This window comes from Falco punctatus (genome assembly GCF_963210335.1).
Source record: "Falco punctatus genome assembly, chromosome: 9".
Classification (NCBI taxonomy): Eukaryota; Metazoa; Chordata; class Aves; order Falconiformes; family Falconidae; genus Falco; species Falco punctatus.
The window spans coordinates 11,204,678-11,226,875 of NC_137589.1; the positions used below are offsets into that span (position 1 = coordinate 11,204,678).

Consider the following 22,198-nt stretch of genomic DNA (forward strand, 5'->3'; position numbering starts at 1 on the left):
GCCAGATAGTTAAGAGGTGTAACTTCTTGCTTAAGAAAAAAATAATGGGCTTTTTGTTTTGTGTGCTTACCATGACAACAAAAATAATGGAGCTGCAATTCTACCATTGCCAAATGTTGACAGCTGAAGCCACAACCATTATAAAATTCAGAAGAGAAGAATGTTGACAGCCTGCAGAAATCAGGGTTTTAATTACATGATCATGGCTGAAAAAATTCATCAGTCAGTTTTTTGTTGTAGTGTTTTTCCGAAGATTGCTGTGTCACAGTGGCAAAGCTATGTATACGCTAACTTTGACTGCATTTCAGAAATGGTGATAAAGCCCCTTTAACCTATTATGTTTGGTATTGGCAGAGACCCTTCCCACATTGGTTAGAGAAAAAATACAGATATTAATTGGTTTCATATATTTCCAAGGAAGAAAAGGAGCCCCAAACCCTTCAGTCCTGCCAGATTCCCCAGCTCTTTCAGGTAGTCTGGTAATGCTGTTTCTGCCATGAAGTTTCCTTAGGTTATTTTTTAATTGCTGGCAAGTCTGAGTGACTTCAGTGCTTTTTAGAATCCATCTGATTTGTAAAAGCACATGTATAGATGAAAGCATAGCTACCACAATTTCGGGCAAGAAGACCCCAAATCTTTTCCCTGCAGCTGCCTGGGACTGTGCCATTCTGACGTGTACTAAGCCACATGATGCCACGGGGCTGTGTCTTGTAAAGCCGCCAGTCGGTGTGGCTTTCCAGCAGCGCAGGGCCACTGTGCCCTCCTGTAGGGGCAAGGCAATGTGCCCACCGAGCAGCCAGCCGCTGGGCTTGGGCTCAGAGGGCTCTGCCGGGGTGTCCAGGCAGGCTTCCAGGTGATGGTCTCTGAAGCATCGCACCACAAGTGGCATGTTGTCGCCTCCAGTTTGATCAGTGCTAGATCAGAATCCCAAGGCTGTTGTTGCTTCCAGTTAGAGAACTTGTTCTGTGGTGAGATTCCTCAAAAAAAAGGCATGTGCTGAAGATAAGCTGCAAATAAGAAGTAAACTGAGCAGGTCTAACCAGAGTGGCCAGTGACTCCCAATTAAGAGAGAGGTCAGAAAAGGCCATTTGGTCTAGAAAAGTTTGGGATATGCTGAAAACCAGTGGCTCTCAGTCATTTGGAATGTAGACTCTCTGGTACCATCAAAAAGATGGCATTCGTTGTCCTGAGCTGCTGTTGTTACTGGCCAGACTGTGCTGTCACTGCTACTACTGTTTTTGGTTTTCACTATTTTAAGTGCCAGGTAAGTGGAGACCTCAGGAAACAGTCCCAAGGTAGTGAAGATGAGTCCCCTTGGGTTTCTGGCTGGAGCAGTGCCTAATGACCACAAGCAACTGAAGAGCGCATTCGTTACATGATGTTGTGACATGTTACTGGCTGGATTCTCTGAACAAGTATATTCTTGAATGCAATATATGTAAGCATTCTGAGTGCTCCATTAATCAGAGTACTGGAATGATAAGCTCACTACATTCTTAGACTTAAGTCATTAAGTTGGGGGGGGTGGGGGGTGCCTTAAGTATATTTAAGTGCTGTCTCTTAGCATATATTTCGTTTCTTTCTTAGCGTTGTCAGAAGCTAAGAAAATCCCGAGTGGGGAAAAATAGGTCCCGGGAGGCAGTGAGAGGTTGCTCCGCAGCCCGTCCCTGACGCCGGGGATATAAGCCCCTGCGCCGCCGGGCCGAAGGGCACCCAGCGCAGCTGGGCCTGCGCGGGGGGCAGCGGGGCGGTGCCCGGCGCCGCATGTGGCCTGCGGGAGCGGCGGCGGCGCGGTGCGGGGTCGCAGTGTGAGTGAGTGCGGGCCGGCGGGGGGGGGGGGGGGGGGGGGGGGTGTGCGGCGGGCGGCCTGTCCCCGCAGCGGCGCGGGGCTGCGCTGCCTCCTCGCCGCAGGCAGCGGCTGCCGAGGCGTGGGGGCCGGGGGCGGCAGCGCCGCGGGCCGCGCAGGGCAGGCGTGGGGCGCCACCCCTCCGCGCTGCAGGGCCGCGGTGGCCTGGGCAGCTCCGCGCCGGCCGAGCCCCGCAGCTTCCCCCGACCTCTGAAGCCTGCGGTCCTGATGAGGTCATTCCTGGTGATGACTGAGTGTTTCGGTGCATCCCCGTTTGCCGTGTAACTTAACCTGGGTGTAAGCAGGGCAGCAGGCCCGGCGAAGAGGCTCCGTGCTCCGTTTCTGGCGTCATTCCTACCGCTGTGGTCCAGCCTCAGGTGCGATCGCTCCGCTCGGACTGAGGAAACGCCCTGACCGCGCCTTCGGGCTGCTTGAAGCACCAGCCTGGAGCGGCCTCAGCGCAGGGAGCATCTCCCCGGGCCGGCTGAGGGCCGCCAGGCGGTGGGGAAGGTTCCTGGCCGGGTGTACCAGCAGACTGGCCTTCCCGTGAGTTACAGCCTGGCTTATGCATAGAGCATCCCCTGCCCTGTGGGTTTGAGTTGAAATGTGTAGTGATCATCTTGGGTTTTTGCTTTTAGCGATGAATAATTGTGCTGTTGGGAATGGCAAGAGGAATGTTGGGAATGTGAGGAATGTGGAAGTTAAAATACAAGAGAGGCCTAAGGGTCCCAAAAGATGGGAAAGTAGTTTAAGTTTGGATTTGCAGGAGTTATGGCTGGGTTGGAACGGGAGGGACCACTTGCTGCCGTGTATCACTTGGGTCCCTGTGTTTTTAGTGAGCACTGATTTGCACCATTAGTGGGTCTGTTGGCCTTCCCCTTCTTTCCCCATCGCTGCAGCCTGCAGCTGTCCTGCTCTGGGTCCCCAGCAGACCCCACAGTGAGTTTAGCCAGTATTATCTTCACGTAAGGACTTTTTGCAGTTCTGTGCTCAAGGTATTTCCTCCTGTCTCCATGGTATCTCCATTTTGTTGATCGAGCAGAGATGTGAATTTTCCCCTACATGGTATCTATCTGCCAGTTCCCTCTGAATACATTTGGAGAGCTGGAAGACTTCCAAAAGCGTTGGGCCATAGCTCTTTGCTCTCCCTTGCTCAAAAGAAAAGGGTTGTTGAGATGTTGGGTTTCTTTAAAAAAATCTCAGAATGGGGGAGATTATTTGGTCTAACAATTAACTTCCTTTCAAAGGAAGGAGTGTGGTTTGGGTGCTTGACACAGCAACTTTCCCTTCAGCTAAAGTCAAGAGCTGTTTTGTACTGGAGTAATGAAACATTTGCAGACTGGGAAGAAGTGTAAAAAGATGCCCGTTACTCTCAACACAAGGAATTTACAGGATCTTTACAATGGTGAAAAGACAAAAATCCCTTCACATTGTGAAAATTACGTTCATACCATCAGAAATGTTAAGAGGCTTCTTTGTGTGTTGATTTTTTGCATTTAAAGGACAGTTTAGGTTGGAAGGGACCTCTCAAGTTTCTTCGGTCAAATCCCCACTTAAAGCAGGGCTAATCTTGAAGATGGGTCAGGATGCTGTATTTTGTCATCCTTAATGGTATTTAAAAGCTCATGAAATCTTGATGAGCATGTTACCAGGTTATTGTGAATTGTAAATTTTCTTTACGGGACTAAATATATTTGTAATCATATGACTCATTTGGGGGAGAATGTCTCATAAAAAATAATCAGCTCAACTTGTTTGGGGTATGCAAGTTGTGACAAAGCTCTGAAAGATTTTTAAGCTTAATATGGAATGTCTTGGGGTAGTTGGCAGCAGAAGAGAAGGGAATAATAAGCAATGGTCAAAGCCATTTTAGACTAGGGTATATGTGTTGGTGCAATCTTGCTTGAGAAAGTACCCATTGAGTGTTTCCACTTTTGCTCCACTGTCGTCTTAGGAAAAGTATGTGAGGAAATCTGTGTGCTACCCTGAGTTTTACTGACAACTTGAAAACACAGGCTTTCCAGATTTTTGACACAGCTGCAATGGGTCATGTTTACACTGCTAAAATAAATGTTTAGGGATAGCTATCCCCTTCATGACAATTTTTTCTCCAGTTGTAGGTGGAAGGGAAATGAGACATCTAGAAAGCCATGTTTAAACTGGTCGTCTTGACACAAAGTGAAGACCATCAACTGGCACTTCAAAAAGGATTAAGACTAGGCTTGTTTAAATTCTGGGTAGCTGAGTACTAATAGACTATAAAATTACTCACTGTGATCTTGAACATCTCGTGTGGTCACCACAAAAACACAAAAAGATGTTTTTCCTTTTTACTTTGGCCTCTGCTTTCTGTAAAGAGAAGTGCTGGTTCCCTGCTGGAGGTTTTAGCAGGGTTGAGAGCCTGCAGATGTGATAGTTCTAGAAAAAATGCAGTTCTTCAGCAAAAGGATGTTACCACTAAAGCAAGTAACAGAGCATAGAAATGCTGGGTTAACTCACCAGTACAGCCTCTATATTGAAACTTTTTTCCAACATTGTGCAGGCTTTGTAATTGTTTCCAGGGTTGTTTGTATTGTAATGGCATGTAGTGTGCATGTGTGTGGGGATTAGAAATAGTATAAGCCGAAACATTGGGAAAATACTACTTGTGAAAAACGCAGACTTGAAGCACACAGTTTATCATGCAAATCTTAAAAGTTTAGTGCTGTGTTCCCAGCTTCAAAACAGCTTTGTGTAATTCCTGTTCCCTGTACCCACCCACCCCATAAAGAGGGTAACCATGTGTTTGCTTAAAAAAAAAAAAAAAAAAAAAAAAAGTTAAATGATTAAGATACATTTAGAACAGTCTTGCTGTGGATTGGACAGCCGTTCTTTCGTAACTGTTGCAGGGTGACTGTGGCATGTATTGCTCAAAGTCGCTGAGAACTGGGTCTGGTCCACCAGGCTTAAGAGCTGGACTCCTGCCTGGTCCTGCCTGCCAGTGCAGTTTGTCTTCTCTCTTGCCAGCGCTTGCATTCAGGGGGAGCTGGTGGTGGCTGATGCTTGTGCAGGCTGCATGGGTTCTGGTGAGTGCCTGCTTCTGAATGTTAAAGTCTTACGGGATGCCCTGTTGTATATTCTCCTCATGGATTATGGATTATGGGATGCTTTGTTGTATTTTCTTACTGTGCATTGCCATTTCATGTCTAAAAGTTCATAGAGTTGGATCGCAAGGTGGTAGCATTTGTGTTTTAAGGTGGGGTGGAGGATTGTGAAGTTTTTTGGAGCTTCAGATTTCCTTAATAAACGGCAGCTAAACAGAAACGAAACTGCTAGTTGCAAATGCTCAGCTGTTTTGCATTTCATCTCTTCACATGGGGTTCAGTGACATAGATATGTTGGGGCTCAGCCTGTCTTAGCAAATGTTTTAATAATCCTGGTGGCTCTTTCCCATGCATATTATTCAGAGTGGCTCACCATGGTGCTTGCTTAGAAGGAGAGGAATTTCAGTATCACCATGCAAAGCTGCTTCTTCCATTCCCTTATTTACTTAAATAGCAAAAGATCTTGCATATTTGAATAGGGGTTTGGGTTTTTTTTGTCACTGAGGGGACATCAAAGAGTCCCTCTGAACTAAAAAGGTGTGTTGACTACGCTTAATGATCTCTCTCTCAGCTACAACTGAGAGGAAGCTGGCTTTTAGCAATGATAATAATGCCAATAAAAAGCTATGGGGGATCCACTCATTAATCAGTTGCCACAGATTTCATAGCATTTGTATATACAAATGACATGCACAAGGGATTAATACTTGGTTTTTACTCCCTTCTCTTTTTTTAATTAATTAATTACTTTTTAAAAAATAATTTAAAAAATTAAGAGAAAAAGAGTTCTTTACCAGACAAGATCCAAGTCCAAAAAATAGTTGAATAATCCAGCTCTGGGAGGCAGCAGGGCTGTAGCCTTTTGAGTATGCCACAGAGATTTTAAGTGTTAACACGAGGATATTGCTGCATTATGGCAATACATTTTGAACTACACTTTGATTATTCCTAAGGCTGGAGTCAGGATGACCTCTGATACGAGTGAAAGGCAGATACCAAAAACTTGTCAGTACATTATGACTTTGATAAAATGTAGAAAAAGCAGATATGGTCAAGGAAAGTTTCCCTTGGTTGGAAATAAGTGAGGTGGGGTAGAATCTGTTCTTTTATCTGTGTTGTGTTTGTGTAGACTGGCCTTGTTTCCTGCTTGGGATCATGGCTTGCTCACATTTCTAGATACTGTGATATTGCCTTCCTTGGAGCCAAGTACACTGTTAAAAGAACAAAACAATCTTTTTCTTTTTTTTCCCTTTTCTTTTTTCAACCAAATGCTTTCTAGCTGTTTTTGCAGGTAAGCAGCTGGTTGTATTTGTTTGTCAGTAGTATTCTGGAGCTAGTTTTAAGGATGGAAAGGGATTTTCTCCCAGAAAATCCTAGGCACAAAAGCGAGGAGCTACTAGTTCTTGCTTTCTGAATTCTGGCAACAGCTAGCTGTGGGGATAAATACTAAGTGTGTCTCTGGTTTATTGCAGTCACAGTTCAAAATAGTAATATTTTCCTATATTTATGATAGAAAAAAGACCTCTGCCATACAAAAATATATACAGACAGCAATATTTACCAAAACAGTCTTGTCAGGGAATAGGGTTTTGCAGATGGCTCTGGAAAAAATTTGATTCTCTGTATTGTGTAATACTAAAATTGGGTGGCTGCAAATCTATAGCCCTTTGTAACACATAACTGCTGTGATGTAAGTGTACACTGACTTCTTATACTGCCAAAACTCCAATGACTCTTGTACCAGTTGTTGCTCAGAGCTGGATCTTGAATTTTGTCCATGAGACAGGGCTAAGTGTGCTTTCCTGCATCCTCTTAACTGGTACTGCCTCCCGGGAAGGTGGCTGGCAGATCTTTCCAGGCTTGTGAAACATGTGCAAGGGTCAGGATTGGGCTGTAGGGTGTTTGTGGATGGATGACAGTTAAACAAAACTGCCACCGAACCGGAGTCATTGGTAACAAGAAGTATGTTTGTACTTTAAGACTTGGAAACGTGTATATAATGGCTTCCATTGCAATGTTATCAGTTCTAACTGATGGGTGTGAGTTTAAGTTGTTTGTTCCCGATGTCATATCTTCTTTAGCAAGAGTGGAAATGGGTTAGTATGTAGAAGGTGCTGTCCAAGGCATGTTTGTAATGTTGGATCACTGTGTCTAATAAAATGGTTGCAAGTCTACATATTTCTGTCTGCAGGCATGACTGATGGTCTCTGCTTTTTGGCTTGGTGCCTGTTTTGGTTCTAGTGGTGAACTGTAAGGAACAGGAAAGGTTACCAGTTATGGTGAACCAGATAAAAAGTTTGGTGGGTTTTTTTTTTTTAATTCTTCTGTGGTATAGTTGTAAACTGCACAAATATATATTGGGGAGAGGGAAACATTTACTTTACAAACGTTTCTTTTTGGAAAAAAAATGAACTAAAAAACTCTACCACTGTCATACTGTAATAATTTAAGTTACTGGCTATCATAAAGGTCATCATGTTAGATGCTCTTTATTACACATGTATACTTCAATCATCTTTCTCCTCATTGCAACTAAGCACTTTAATCATTAATGTTTTTGTGAGTCCAGTAGCTGGAAAAGGCAAGATTATCTTGTTAATAGTTTTGGTGTGGGTCAGGCACAGAACTGGAATGTAATCTAGATCTTCTAAAACCCAGTTGAGTATATTAATAAATCATAGATTTATTTAGGTTGGAAAAGACCCTTAAGATCGTCAAGTCCAACCACCAAGTCCACCACAATATAACTGCAAAAGTTAATTAAAAAAAATTTTCAAATTAAGATCACATAAAATAAAACTGCTATCTAACACTAGCAGTTTAGAGGTAATGTATCTTATGAAAACCTAACACTTAATGATGGTAAATGAAATAAGAAGCATGAAAATGATAACTGAACATTACTCCCTCCAATACATCCACATATACAGATTGTCTACAGTCAAACCAAAAATATCTGTGTGAGGTTTTAGTTGGTTTTTTTAATCCAGTTCCTCTTTGTCTGGGATCATTGTTGTCCAGTTTAAGAACTGCTTGTTTCTTTCTCTTTCCAGAAATGTCCTTCCTGCCTGACTTTGGGATCTTCACCATGGGCATGTGGTCTGTTGGTCTTGGAGCCATCGGTGCAGCTGTGACAGGGATTGTCCTTGCTAATACTGACTTGTTTTTGTCCAAGCCAGAAAAGGCTACACTGGAGTTTTTGGAGGAGATAGAGCTAAAAACTTTGGGGTCAGGTAAGATTATGGATGTTTTAGCCCACATTCTTCAGTAACTGGGCTTTTATAAGAATGTTTGTAAGGCCAGGGTTGGAAGAGTTTTTCTTAGTCTTTCCTAGTTATAACTCTTAGTTGGGTGTCTTAATAGCCAATAATTCTGATGAAGGAAAAGCAATCAAAAGCTGTTATTTCTGGATGAAACATGACACACTTTTAAAAATCAGCAAAGTAATAATACCCTGTTATGCATATAGAATTTTTCTTTTTTATATAGAACTGTGTTTGAATGTGGAATTTTTTGTGGTGTTCTATGTTGCTCCTTAAAGCTTTAATCATTATAAACAAGAATGGCTGAAGTTTTTGTTGATGCTTTCTTCCTGCATAAACAGAACAAAGAACATTCAAAGCAGGAGAACTATGGAAGAAGAATGGTGCAGTGATCATGGCTGTGCGAAGACCTGGATGATTTTTGTGCAGAGAGGTACTTGCTGGGCTTGGGGATTAATTAGGGAGAGCTGAGCTCTACTTGCACAGATTCCCTTTAAGTAAAGGGAGGTGGTGAGTAGGATGGTCATCAAATACATCTGAGATATCTGAAAGGTCTTGTTTCCTAGCCCAAACTTGTCACCAGCTAACAGCATACTTAGTTCTCTTTGGTGGTTTGTATAGTCTAGGTTCTGAGCATTTTCCTTCTGAAGGTAGTGGTTATGTGATTTTTACATCTGCCAGACCTAGGCCATGGTAATTAGAAAGGGAGATTACACAAAATCCGATTGGTAATGAGTCTTATGAGCTAGTTGTGTTCCACATGTCCAAAATAAATCTCTGTAAGCCAGGTAGTTTCTGGTCAAAAGCAGCCCCAGACTGGACTGGCAGAAAGCCATCAGGTAAAGCTCATCAGAAAAAAAAAAAAAAAAAAAAAAAAGCAAACAACAAAACCCCAAGGAAAACAAGTGCATAAAGAGGAGTCCCTTGCTGTTCTGAATGCTGAATGTGAAGCAGGAAAGTAAGGAGTCTGAAGACAAGGGGTTACTGTTCCATAACAAGGTGGGTTGGAACACGAAGCTGGCATTAGGCTCCTTGCGTGGAGGCACAAGGAGACACTTAAAATATAATCTGAACATACCATGTGCCTAAGAACAGCCATAACTTGCACATTATTTTTCTCATAGCTATGGGGAAAAATAGCTATTATGTTGTTACTCACCGCTCTGTAACATGGAGTAATTAATATTGCAACCACTTAATTAAGGAATCCGCTCCCATCAGTAGTAACTGCTTAAGTATGTGTAGCATTCATGGAAGGTTAAAGATTAAAGTACTTTGCTTTCTGAACAGGTGTAGCGTAGGCAGGAGGAGAACGCGCTAAATGCCTGACTGTGGCTTTTGCATACAGACAGGGATTCATTAATTATTTATATATATATTTTTAATGCTAACCACCTAAATAGAAATAAAGCACAAAATTCAAACAATTGTTGTTTTTCTTATTCCAGAAAAAATTGAGGTGAGAGAAATTTAATTTTCTAATTCTTGGTTTTGGTTCAAAACTTTAAAAACAGCAAAAAAAACAACAAAAAAAATCCAAACAAAAAAAATGCCAAAACAGAGGCAGTTACAGCACTGATCAGCTAATTAGGGCAAAGACTAATTTTGTATTTTAACTGTGAAAGTGTTTGAAAAAGCTTTTAAATTGTCTAAAGTGAACTTATTGTTGATTGTTGTATATTCAAAGCATTTTTGTGAGTTGACTCCTGCTTTTCTCCTAGGAACAGTTCAGTTGCATTTTATTTTTTTTTTTGGTCTGTTAATTTTTCTCTATAGTGTGACAGCAGCTTATTTCCCCACTGTCACTGACTTTGAGCTGGTAGAATGGTTGAGTACGGGTGACTTGCCATACCTGTTAACCTGCAGGCGATAGGTTTTTATTTTTTTGCAAGAGACAAAATATACTGTTTTCCTGCCATCTTACACCTTGGAAAAGATATTGAACTTTGTCCTTTTTGACAGCACCATGAAGGAATATGTACTTCCCTGGACACAGTGGTGGCATAGAAAAGAGGCTATTTTAACTTATAGATCACCGGCCTGGTACCAGTGGGAGGACTTGCTTCCATTATCTACTATAAAGGATCTCAGAAATCCTACTGGAATGATGCCCTTGGATCCTTGAGAATTGAGGCCTGTAGATTTAAGAAATACGGTGTCTTTTATCTTTATCATCTACATCCTAAATTGTCAGATTCCTTTTTTGTTATTTAAGATACTTTAACAGGACTGCACTTGTACATCTTATAGTCTGGAGCCAGCTGTGGAGCGATCCAGTACTCCAGTCATTGTGAAAGTGCCATGGGCTTGCTAAATATTGTAGGTATCAACTCAAGCAGTCTGAAGTAGCAGAAGAGCCACAGTTGAACTGTCCGAGCGACAAAGTGAAATGGGAATTGTTCTTTTGGGTTGTCCCTGCTTGGGGGAGAGAGAAAGTACTCTGCTAGGGTGTGCTTGTCTGCTTTTTACAAAAAGAAGGGAACAGTTGCACAGACTAAATGAAATGGTCACAGCCCCATGATAAGGCTGCACAGCTTTTTTGTGATACAGTTTGCCCACAAAAAAAAAAAAAAAAATAGACTTTGCTTTGTCTTATTATATCAATTTTAAATAGCGGTAGAGAAAAACAAACCAGGTCTAGTCCCAAGATGCTGCTTGGAGTCTAATCTCTTGAGAATTTTAAAACTTAACTATGCTTTTACATCATTCTTGCTCTCTCCCCTCCCAAAAGCCAAGCAGGAAGACCTAAAATAAACCCCACCAAACTGCTGAAGTGCCTTTCTCCAAAAGGTTAAACAAGGTTTGATGGTATTGCTCACTGTCTAGAGACTGTGGCTTTACAGGGCACCCCATTGGAACATCGGTTCTCAAACATGTTAGGCTCCAATACAGATCTTTTTTGGTTTGTTTGTTATGAGAGTTTTGAACTGTATAAAAAATGCCAGGTAAAATTGTCATTAACCTCCCTTTTAGGAAGATCATAAGGCATTTTGTTGAGGGGAAAACAGAAAATAAATAATTACCAGTTTTTTAAGAAAAGAGAGGAAAGATCCAACAAGCATAAGCTATGATCCTTAAACTCCAACCACTCACTACTCAGTGTTTGGTTGTGATGCTGATGCATCCTTCTTAATTTCTTCTGAAAAAGAGTAGTGGACTGGAAAGCTGCCCTTACCCTTTCACCTACTGATGTCTTTCTCTAATATCTTTTCTCTTGTTTGTTCACCCCTATCTGTCTCCTGCTTGATACTCGCTAAATTCTAATGTCCTTCAAGCCTTTGAGTTAAGGCTTTTTGGTTAGGTGGCTAAGGGACGGTCCTGTAAACTGTGTCTACTTTTCAAAGCATGGAGTTTTTTGTGGGAGTTTTGTCAAGTAAAAATGGCCTTTCTCCACTGGAGATGAGAAGAAACATAGTTTCAATGCGTACTCTAATCTGTTGGAAACCTCAGAGGTCTTTGCGCAAATTTTGGGAGCAGGAGTTCCTTCAGCAGAACAAAAAAACCCAGCAGATGAGCAGTGACACCTTATACTTCCCTTATTCACCAGAAAAAGCAGTAGTGCTTTTTTAAGTTTCTTAAGGCAACAAGCTGCAGAAGGGTCTGCCCAGTCTTATGGGCAGCAGCTGAGGGAGCTGGGGGGTTCAGCCTGGAGAGGGGGGGGCTCGGGGGGGCCCTTATCGCTCCCTGCAGCTGCCTGACAGGGGCTGTAGGCAGGGGGGGTCGGGCTCTGTTCCCAGGGAACAAGGGACAGGACAGGAGGGAACGGCCTCAGGTGGCACCAGGGGAGGATTAGATTGGGTGTGAGGGGACATGTCTTCACCGAAAGGGTGGTCAGGCACTGGAACGGGCTGCCCGGGGAGGTGGTGGAGTCGCGTTCCCTGGAGGTGTTTAAAAGCCGTGTAGATGTGGCACTTGGGGACGTGGCTTGGTGCTGGGCTTGGCAGTGCTGGGTTAATGGTTGAACTCGATGATCTTAAAGGTCTTTTCCAACCTAAATGATTCTATGATTCTGGAATACTGAAGGTGTGTGAAGAAATTCCCTGATTATTTTTGCTGGGGGATCTAGGTAGGAGAGTACATCTTCACTCCATTACTTGTTCTAGACTTGTATAGCCTGCTCTTGCACAGAGCCCTCTAAATATTTTGCAAAAAGCCTGATAAGGTGTATTTCTACTTGGAAAAAAATTAGAAATTCTGGCCTTGGAAGAAAGTTAAGCGAAGTGCAGGCAGTATCTTTTTACTGTTCTGTAAACACTTCAAAAGATAGTTGTAGCCCTAGCTACAGGCAAGGTGTATCTGCAGCTTTGAGTTAAAAATACGTTTTCTTCAGGATTTTAATATCTTATCCAGTAAACTGAAAAAAATCTCCCTCCGTGCTTAATGAAAAAAATTTTAGTAAATTTAATGAAGACCTGCCCAAGAGTAGAACTAGCTTAAATGTCTGATTTACAGGTCTGTTTCTGCTTTGTGCCTCAAGCTAGAATTTACGTGTGTTTCTGATGCTTTTGAGGTTCAAGGTGAAGCTTTCCAACCTCCGTTTACTGCCTGACATGTTTGGGTCTTTTTTACTTTCTTAGGAGGCTTCTGAGCTCTCCTCTCTGCAACCTCAGCTGTCCAAGCTGGGTGTCCCTCTCTATGCTGTTGTGAAAGAGAAGATAGGGACTGAAGTGGAGGATTTCCAGCATTATTTCAGAGGAGAAATCTTTCTGGATGAAAAGGTATAGTGAAGTCAGTGTTCTCCTTTTGTTTAAAAACAAGCTGTTGAATGTCCTCTTTGAAGACCTTGTATAAATAATATAGATAGAATGTGGTCTCAATGAAAAAGGATTTAGTAGCATTGTAGTTTAAGAAGTTAATTAGCTTTGCTTTTCTATATATATATATATCCTGCTCAGCTTACAAACTGTTCTGTAGCTGTGCACTGATAACATGCTGTTGCAGCATTATTCCTCCCCTCCCCTTTAACAGGTAAACAATATGGCCTATTAATATTTATTCTTTCTTCCAATGGCTGTGTGACTTGCTGGTGTTTATGGTGTATGAATCAAGGTGTGAAGCTGACAGAAATAATTAATTCATGATGTACAGGCCAAATTGCAGTGATGTGGCTTGTCCCAGTGCACTGGCACATGCTGTATTGCCCATCTCATGTCCTAGAAAACCACAGCCCTGCTTACTCCTTAACCCAGAAGATGCATTTAGAAATCATTTGGCTTCTGAAGGAAAAAGAATACATAGTTCTCAAAATCAACTAGAAAGATACCTTTACTTTTCCTCCTCACTCTGCCTGTGTGAAAGAATCATTGTGATATAAAAAAAAAACCAAACGCAAAATCCCATAAAAAACAAACACACACAAAACCAAAAACAGATGGCTGATAAAGTTTCAAGGACTTGGCACCACTGTTATCTCTTTACCAGCATTTTTATTGCCATACTTCAAAAACAAGAAAAAATATGTTTAGCGCAAAGAACCCTTGTTGTCAGCAGTAGGGATATGGATGTACATGGGGCTTAAATAAATGTGGATTAGCTTAAAATCCACATGAATGGTGGCAGTACCACTAGCTGGCTGTGTGGAGGTAAATGGTCAGGTATTGCGTTAAAGAGGTTAGTTCAGGTGCAATTTCTTTTTAGATATGCTTGGTTAGCTTTTGTGTGTTGCAGCCTTTCTTGGATACCGGATCAGCTGGTTTCCTGAATTTCATTTGGTAGGAAAAGTCTTTTTAACTTTGTTTGCTGAGATGAGTTTCTGTTTCCCTGCAGAAAGGCTTCTATGGTCCACGCAGACGAAAAATGATGATGTCAGGATTCTTCCGCTTTGGAGTCTGGCAAAATTTCTTCCGTGCTTGGAGAAGTGGATATAGTGGTAACCTAGAAGGGGAAGGATTCACCCTGGGAGGAGTATATGTGATTGGGGCAGGAAGACAGGTACTGCAGGCCGTCTAGGAGGCTTTTATGCCTCCTGTGAGACCAAGTTTCTTTTCTGGAATTGTTCAGGTGCTGGTCAGTTGTTCTCCCATGGGGATACTAGTGTATGAACTTCTCTCTTGTGTCTTCAACTAGGGTGTTTTACTGGAGCATCGTGAGAAAGAATTTGGAGACAAAGTCAGCCTTCCATCTGTCCTTGAAGCTGCTGAGAAGATAAACCCACAAGCTTCATAAGTGGAAAATTAGTTGCACATGTTTCTGATCACAGCTTGAAATGTAGAGTGCATCCGTTTCTTGAACATGCAGTTTAATTGCTTCTTAACTAGTGATCAGCGCAAAGGAAAGATTCTCTAATCTCTAATCAAATTATGAAAATCCTCCTGGATCTTTTTTTGTTTTGTTGTTTTGCAGCCTTTCAGGTGGTCAGGATTTCAACTGCTCTTTTGTGTCTGACTGTATTAATGAAAGGCTGGGTCTAAAATTTGACCTAGCCTAGATGTTTTCAGTCAGAGACAGTCGGTTGAAAACTTGTCTACCTAGGGGAGCAAAATCTGCTAAGGCTGGAGTAATGCAGTACCAGCTGAGGTTGAAGGATAATAAAACTTCTATGTAAATGAAACGCTATTGCCTTTTGTTTTTTCATTAATGTGTAGACACATCTGTGTTTCTAGAAGACTAAATCTTGTCACTCCTCTAGATTATTCTGAGATTCTGCATTCAAGACATGCCACCCAGTAAGTTTCTTGGTAGTTAACTGCTGGCTCTAGTTCTTCCAGGTCTTTGTGTGATTCCTTGCAAGAAAGGGTGAAGACATCTAGTGTTCATTTCAGAAGATAACTGTGATGAGGGCAAGTTCCTTCTTGTGTTTAAGATTCTAAGAAAAAGGAACAATATCACAGAGCAGTCTGGGTAAAGTTTCCATCCTGGCTTGAGTCTGCAGTAGAAATGTGGGTAGTGTTGCACAATATGATCCATGAGAGCCAGTACGATGCATAGCCAAATATGTGTACCTAGACTGAAGTATGAACAGGACAATGTGAATTTTCGAAATACGCTGATGTTTCAAAGTCTGAACAAATCTTTAACATTCCACTTAAAAAGGATTATCAAGTGTTGCATATCCTTTGTTAGCTGGTGTATGTAAAAGGCTAGGTAATTGGAAAAATATGCAGGCTAGAACGTATTAAGCTAGCAGAAGAATTAAAGGGAAGGCTTTTTTTGTTCTAGCAGCAGGTCAGTCCAAACAGCTGTTGTGACTTCTTCTGAGTGTAAAATTAATGAAACCTTCATGTATCTGAGGGCAGGGATACTTTGCACCTCTGAAACATTGGTAATATGGCTATTTTTGTTCTGTGTGCCAGTGCCTATCTGCCTCTATTACTGAGCTGGGTGCAAAAAAATGGTCAAACATGACACTGACTCCATGAAACCTACAATGCCAGAAGCTCTAAAACTTCACAAACATTGGGGCTTGGCTTTGTTCTGTGTTAAATCAGTTACGTAGGCTTTAAAACTGCATCATTATGGATGAAATCCTGACCTCTCTTTTTTTTTTTTTTTTTTTTTTTATAATATTTGTGTCCAGGCAGAACTATTGTTAACTAAAAGTATATGCTCTTCAGAGTCTGTTCTTCACAGTTCCCTGAAACACCCCTAGCAGTGAGAATTTTGAGTAATTCGTATGTTCATGAAAATATTTTGTTTAAAAACTAAATGGAAATTGGGCTCAATGCATGCAGCTGTCAGCAGAAATTTGTGGTTTGACTGTTTTGGAGGATGGGGGGAAAGAACAGGAGTTTGGAGAGTAGAGCAGCAGAGTCTAGAACATATTAACTACATGATACGGACTTCATAAGGGCTCTTCTAGGAGCCATGGACAGGTGCAAGGCACCATGTATTGTCTCTGTCCATGTTCTGAGCTGCCCAGGTAAGTATGTCTGTAAGATGGTGTCAAAAAGCTGTTGGGTGTTCAAAGACATGAAATGACTTGACTGGAGGTGGGCTCCTCTGAGAGTTTGCTCCGTGAAATAAAGGAATTGTGCCTGAAGGCTTTTTGTCCCAGGTTTTACCAGTGAAAGTAAGTATGTGTATCATGAGTTCTTGCCTGACACGAGGCACCTAAAGCTCTGTGCAAATATGCAGTTTGAAGCATTGTGTAAGTGTCCCTTCGTCAGCAGGTTTGGAGGGCATGTGGTAGGAAACACAAAAGATGCTAAAAGAAATGGGTGTGGTGTGAGCTACTGTTTCTTACAGTTGCAAGATGCTACTAATAACAAAGATCTTTCTCACAATAGGAGGAGAAATCTGGATCATGGCTCCTATAGAGTTTTGCATTTTCTTCCCAGTGGAAATTGGTAGAGCTTTGCTATTTGTAGAAAACATCTTGCACAGACGCAGGCAAAGAAGGTACTGATCTTAGACCCGGCTCTCAGGCCTTGTTCCAAGGGCTGCTTATACATTGCACATAAACATTTAAGTACGAAAGGCATAAACAGTCCTTGGAGAATGGGCTGAATGGAGAATGAATCTATCTGGGAAGCCAGATAGATTCCAAGGAATTTAACATAAAGTGCCTTTAGAACCTGCCAAATCTGGGGAGCATCTACTTAAAATGCTGTGTACATGCAATTGAATTCCACCCACTTTGATAGAGCTGGCTGCCAGTTCTTTCAATCAGACTACAGGAAGTCCTAAACGATGACATGGATGCCCTGGTGTTGCGGCTCTGCTGTTAGCCCACCCAAAGGGGCTGTGTTTTGTTATTTTTGGAAACAAGCAGCAAGCCATCGTGTCCAGCATTTGGCATGTTTAGCTAAAACATAATAGCTGTTAAATATACAAATCCCTAATGCTACAACATGATGAAATATTCCTTTAGCGTAGAAATATTTTAGAAAGACCTGTGAAGTCCTTTTGAAGGAGATATATATATATTTATGTGTATAAAGCACCTACCACATTGAGAAGCTTTCTTTGGAAAGTATTTATTAAAATACGGAGATTAAGGTTTTCAGCTCTGTGAAGCTCAGCTTCAGCAGAGGCTGATGTATGGTAACCATGTCAGATCTAGGTCTGGGAGAGTGTGTTTTCCTGCTGTTAACACTGATAGTTCCCATAAACAGCTAGTGGGACAGTGTACTTCTTGATTTGAAAATTATGTAAGCTTATCCACATTTCAAAGTTTTCCAACCTTGTCTTTCAGAGATAAGTCAAAATTTGGAGTTAACAAAAGGTCCAAATGGCATTTGAAAATGTTCTGAAGAATTGTTATTGATAAATCTGATAATTTTTTTTAGCCAACCTTGGGATTATTTGGAGCTGACTCATCTTTCGGAACTCTACATTGACAAAATACAAATGGAGAGGATAGAAGGTACCCAGTGACTAGGAGCTTGGAACAGTTAACAGCAACTGGAAATGGGCAGTGTCAAATAAAAATGACAGCAAAATAGCAAAGGATTAACAAATTCTAAGTGAATTTTCAGTGCTGGAGATGGCAAGGTCTGACTGGTTGTAAAGCTTTTCTTCAGATGAGGAATGTTCATTGAACAAAACTGTCATAGTTGTTGATTTTTTAGTACCAACAGCTACCTCTGCTGGCCCAGTTCATGATATGCATTTAATGTTTTAATTCGGTTTTTTTTTCCCTTATAAAGCACAACGTGTGCACAAAGTCTAAATCACTTCTCAGTGCATCAACTATCACATCACAGTTCAACACTCAGCTAGTTAGTGGAAACTCTAATAATTGAAAGTTTATTTAGGCTAGGCTTGAGAAACAAAACTCCCCCGTAGCAATTTCTCTTCAATCAAATTTCCCTTCTTTGTTTGCCCTGTTTCCCCATACAAAAAGAGGGTTAATAAATAGGTTTTTTTTTGTTTTTTTTAAGAAGGAAAATGCTGTGAAGTCAATGGGGTAGGTGTAATATAGGAAGGTTCTTTTTTACTGGAACTTTTAAAAATACCAATTATATTTTGTACTTGCGGTGTCCTTTTAAAGCCATTAGAAGGATGGCTTGCCTTGGGGATGTTTTCTATTTATTTCCTGTTCCGCATTTTTGTTTCCCCGTGTGGGTTATCCATACCCACGGCTGTCAAACTGCCTGCAGTTGGTGCCATTTACGAATATCCACAAAGAAGGGAATGACAAGGGATCCCTGCTATGTTCTGATGCGTTTCCTGCCGTGCATTGTGGTGGAAAGAATGAGCGAATTTCTTTATTTCTCTGAACCGCTGGATGTCACTGCTACCCCAGCCAAAATGAAGGTCAGCCGTAAACCCGTGGGTTTTTTGTGCAGTAAGATTTGCATAATAAAGATGCCAGGAGGAGACCACTATAGATTCCGATGAGGCTAGAAGAAAGCTGTTAGAAAATACATCTGCTCCTGCGATCTTTTTACTTGTACGGACATTTTCTCTGTAAAATAAGCAACTTAAAGGAAGTTTCTGATACAGTCTGTGGTATATAGATATTTCTAAATGAGTGTGGAGGGAATAAATTATTAACAGACTCACTGTACAGTGAGTCTTATGTTTTAGTAACATTAATTTTAAATACTGCCAGCGTGTGAGTGGCTTGCTTTGTCCCACAAAGCTCCGTCAAAGCCTCGATGTAGTGGAGCTGGAGCAGCGAGGTGCAATAGCCACCTGATAGCGGCAGAGGGAGCTTGGGAGACGGAGTAAACTTTGTGGCGACATGATGAATGAAGTTAAATCATTGATTCAGTTTAATCCACTCTAATTTTACTTGATACCTGAGTAGTTCCATCCTAATTTATTCTTCTTGTAATTTATCTCGAAAATGTTAAAAAGGTTTTCCCTGAAATATTTCTACTTTCTCTTTTAGGTCCAGGTACTGTTTTCTTTGTCTTTGAAGTTGTTTAAAGCCTCACGGTAGCTTCTGTGGGCTTTTTTTCCCTGCGCACCTTCTTCTCTCTTAGCCTCATAATTATCGAAACCACATGATAATTCCAACTTTAACTCTGATTTCCAGAAACCTCCCTGCATAAATAGAAATTTCTTCCACTAAAAAGTTTTATTTGATGATAATAATGATGCTGAGCAGATACAGTGGAATTGGTGAATAGGTAATGCCATTTTCTACCAGCTAGTCCTCATAATGAGTCATTCATATTTCAGGAAATGTTTTGTAGTGGTCAGAGGAAAAAGCATTGACAAACCATACATTAACATTGGCCTGCATGAGTTCACTAAAAAATCAGATTTTCCATTTTCATTCCTGCAGTATTATTATACCCTTTTACTGCCAAAGTTACTATTTTTTAAAAGTCTTCCAATTTGCCCTAGCACTTAGTTAATGTTTTTGTGATGGATGACATTTTTACCCTAATTGTCTCGGCAACACTGCGAAGCACACAGAACAGAGATAATGTCAAAGGCAAATAAATGGGACATAGAGCGGTTGTTCGAACTATCTCCATGCTAGCAGCACAGTCAATTTAACTACTCTGCGGACTGCTAACACAAACCATTTTACAAGACTATTTTAAGCTGCCAGAGAACCTTACTTTACTGCCAAACGCCCTTCCTAATTCCACAGTCCTTGCATCCTAAAGCTGTTGAATTTCCCTGAAATTTCCCCATTTCCCCTGCTGAATCTTAACACTTACTATTGCATTCTCCATCTTCCTACCTCTTACAGAAGCAGCACACTGAAGCTTTCTGCCTTGGCTCTGGACTTTCTGGAGATGTGACTCTGTAAGATGACTTAAGTACTTCTGAGATGGAAAAAGGATCTGTTCTAGTTCTTTTAACCACCTGGGCATCCAGTGACCTTTGCTAGCTCCCCTTACTCACTTTGCTCCTCCCTAAAGTTCAGTTGATTCTTCTAGCATCTTCTTTCAGCTTTACCAGTCAATTCCATTTTACTTTGGTTTCTGAGAAGCCTCGAGCAAGCTGGGGGAGGTCTACAACACACACACATTTTTTTGTTTCTCTCCACATTTCTTTGAACAACTGCTGTAGGAGATGAGGAGGAATCTTGATAATGCAGCCGGTGGGTGGGTGACACTGGTGTCTATCTGCTTTCTCTGACTTCAGATTGGTGTGGGTGAGGGGAACTGTGTGTTTGCAACATAGTAATTCTAGCATAGTTTTGGTTGTCAGCCTTGACCTAGTGAAGAATTACCACACAAGAGAAGCACTAAGCCACCCCCGTTTAATTGCTCAGCAGTTCCTTTCCACTTTTAGCTGAGCACCAGGTGGGGTGGCTGCTGCCTTTGCAATTCTTGAGCTCAGGGGAACGAGGAAGTCCTCAAAGTCCAAGGCCTGGAGCAGGTGAAGGAAGCACAGAGAATATGAGGCAGCCTGTACCCAACACCTCTGGTGCTGAACTGCCTTCACCTTGCCTACCCGCGCACAAGTGTATATTCATAGTCAGGTGCTGAAGTATAAAGAGTTTTGCTCTACATTTGACAAAGAGAACAAAAGCAACAGAAGTGCTTCCCTGTGCCAGGAGGTTGCGATGCCTGGGAAAGAAGGGCCCGGGAGCAGTGCATGAAGTCAGGAGCTAAGCTGGGCAGGGACGGGGCAGGCGCTTCCCCACCTGCCGGGCCCAGCCACCTCAGGTGTGAGCCATCACTTGCTCACCACATGGGTTTAAAAACCCCATGACTCAGCCCCCTCCTGCCTTCCCAGCAACCTCGAAAGAGAGGTTTAGAAGCCCCAGGACGTCTAAAGTTTCAAAATACTCTTCAGGGTAGGCTCGCTTTATTTTATTCCGTCGCCTTCTAGCTTCCCAGGTAGAGGCCGGCCGCTCACCCCGCCGCGCGCCCGCGCCTGGCCGTTTCCCGCCGAAGCCCCACGGCAGCAGGAAGCGGCGCTGAGGGGCCGAGGGGAGCGCGGATGTGGCCGGCCCGGCCCGGAGGCGGAGCTGCTGGCGGAGCCTCTTCCGCAGGGCGGGGGGCGCAGCCATCTCCACCAGAAAACGAGCCTCAAATAAAAAAGCCGAGAGCCTTCCTGAGCGGCCGCGGGCTTCCTCCAGCTGAGCCGCCGGAGGGGGCTGCGGGGGTCGCCCGCCGGGAAGGGGCGGTGGGAACGTGAGGCGCTCGCAGCCTCCGCCCGGCCTCGGGGGCCGCCGGCACTCCATCGCCAGCTCGGGGGACGCCCGCGCGGATCACGGCAGGCGGAGCGGCCCACGGAAGCCCAGCGGTCCGGGGAGAGCGCTGGGCCTCTGGCGCTCCCCTTTGTGTGGAGCGGAGCTACGCGCGGGCGTGGCTGCAGGACGTGCGTCCGCTCGCACGGCAGCGGCGGGGCGGCGCGGCTCGGCTCGGCGGAGAGGCACCCCCGGCGCTGGTGGCCGGCCGCGCTCAGGCGGGGAAGGTCCGGGAGCGCCGCCGTGCCGTGTCCATGGACTAGCTGAGGCAGCGGAGAGATCCCCTATTACGCCGACGGCCGCCTCGCCCTCCGCCCAACTTGGCGAAACTTAGCGAGCAGGCTGCTGCCCCGGTGAGTCCCTGCCCGCCCCGCCGCCGGCCCGGGCATCCCCCTCAGCCGTCTGCCCCGGGGGTCGCGCCGCGTCCCCGCCGTACGGAATGCCCTTTCCTCCCCACGCCGTCTTTAAGCACCGGCATTTTGACACACAGCCCAGCCCACCCCCCGCGCCCCGGAGCACGGCTGTCCCCTGCGATATCCCCCGGGAGCCGGCAGCCGTGGGAGCGGGCGGGCAGCAGCCTTCAGGCTTCCCAAGTTTCCGAAACTGCGGGGCTATGGCGAGCCTCTGCCATTGTCCTTGTCCATTAAAGGAAGCCGGGCGAGGCTTCCTCTGGGAGTTCAGGCGAAGTTGTTGTTTCGTTGTGAGGTGCGACGAGGGAGAAAAATATTTAGCAAACAAACAAACAAAAAAAGGCCTTTCGGGGTGCTGCAGCCGCCGGGCAGTGTGTGCCTGCTCCTTACCCTGCCACAGCACCGGCTGCTGCCGGCCCCAGCCCTCCGTCCGGGCTGCTGTGAGCAGGAGCAGCCACTCTGTGTGTGCGAGGGCTGAGATCTGTAACTTTTTGGGTTTAGATTTTATTTTAACTTTAATTGCTTGTAGACTGTGTTAATAAAGGACCTCT

At 43.4% G+C, this 22,198-nt stretch overlaps 2 protein-coding genes across 6 annotated transcripts in view; both read left to right on the top strand.

Annotated features, from left to right (window-relative positions):
• The first annotated feature begins 1,638 nt into the window (after nt 1-1,638).
• Nucleotides 1,639-14,742, top strand: PRXL2A (peroxiredoxin like 2A). 5 transcript variants are annotated; one of them, XM_080400931.1, is made up of 6 exons: nt 1,639-1,812; nt 7,983-8,162; nt 8,534-8,625; nt 12,770-12,910; nt 13,959-14,123; nt 14,259-14,742. In XM_080400931.1, exons 2-6 carry the CDS (start codon nt 7,985-7,987, stop codon nt 14,355-14,357), a joined length of 675 nt encoding a protein of 224 aa, XP_080257057.1. In that variant the 5' UTR covers nt 1,639-1,812; nt 7,983-7,984; the 3' UTR covers nt 14,358-14,742. The 5 variants fall into 5 exon arrangements, with proteins under 5 accessions (XP_080257057.1, XP_080257056.1, XP_080257058.1 ...); XM_080400930.1 differs by having other exon boundaries at nt 1,641-1,808; XM_080400932.1 differs by lacking the exon at nt 1,639-1,812 and adding an exon at nt 1,939-2,079.
• Nucleotides 14,743-14,887: 145 nt separating this feature from the next.
• The window catches only part of TSPAN14 (tetraspanin 14), a 47,737-nt gene continuing 40,426 nt past the window's right edge, over nt 14,888-22,198 (top strand). Inside the window, exon 1 of the mRNA XM_080400923.1 lies at nt 14,888-21,590. The gene's annotated coding sequence lies outside the window, so the exon portion shown is untranslated. The remainder of the gene's footprint in view (nt 21,591-22,198) is intronic.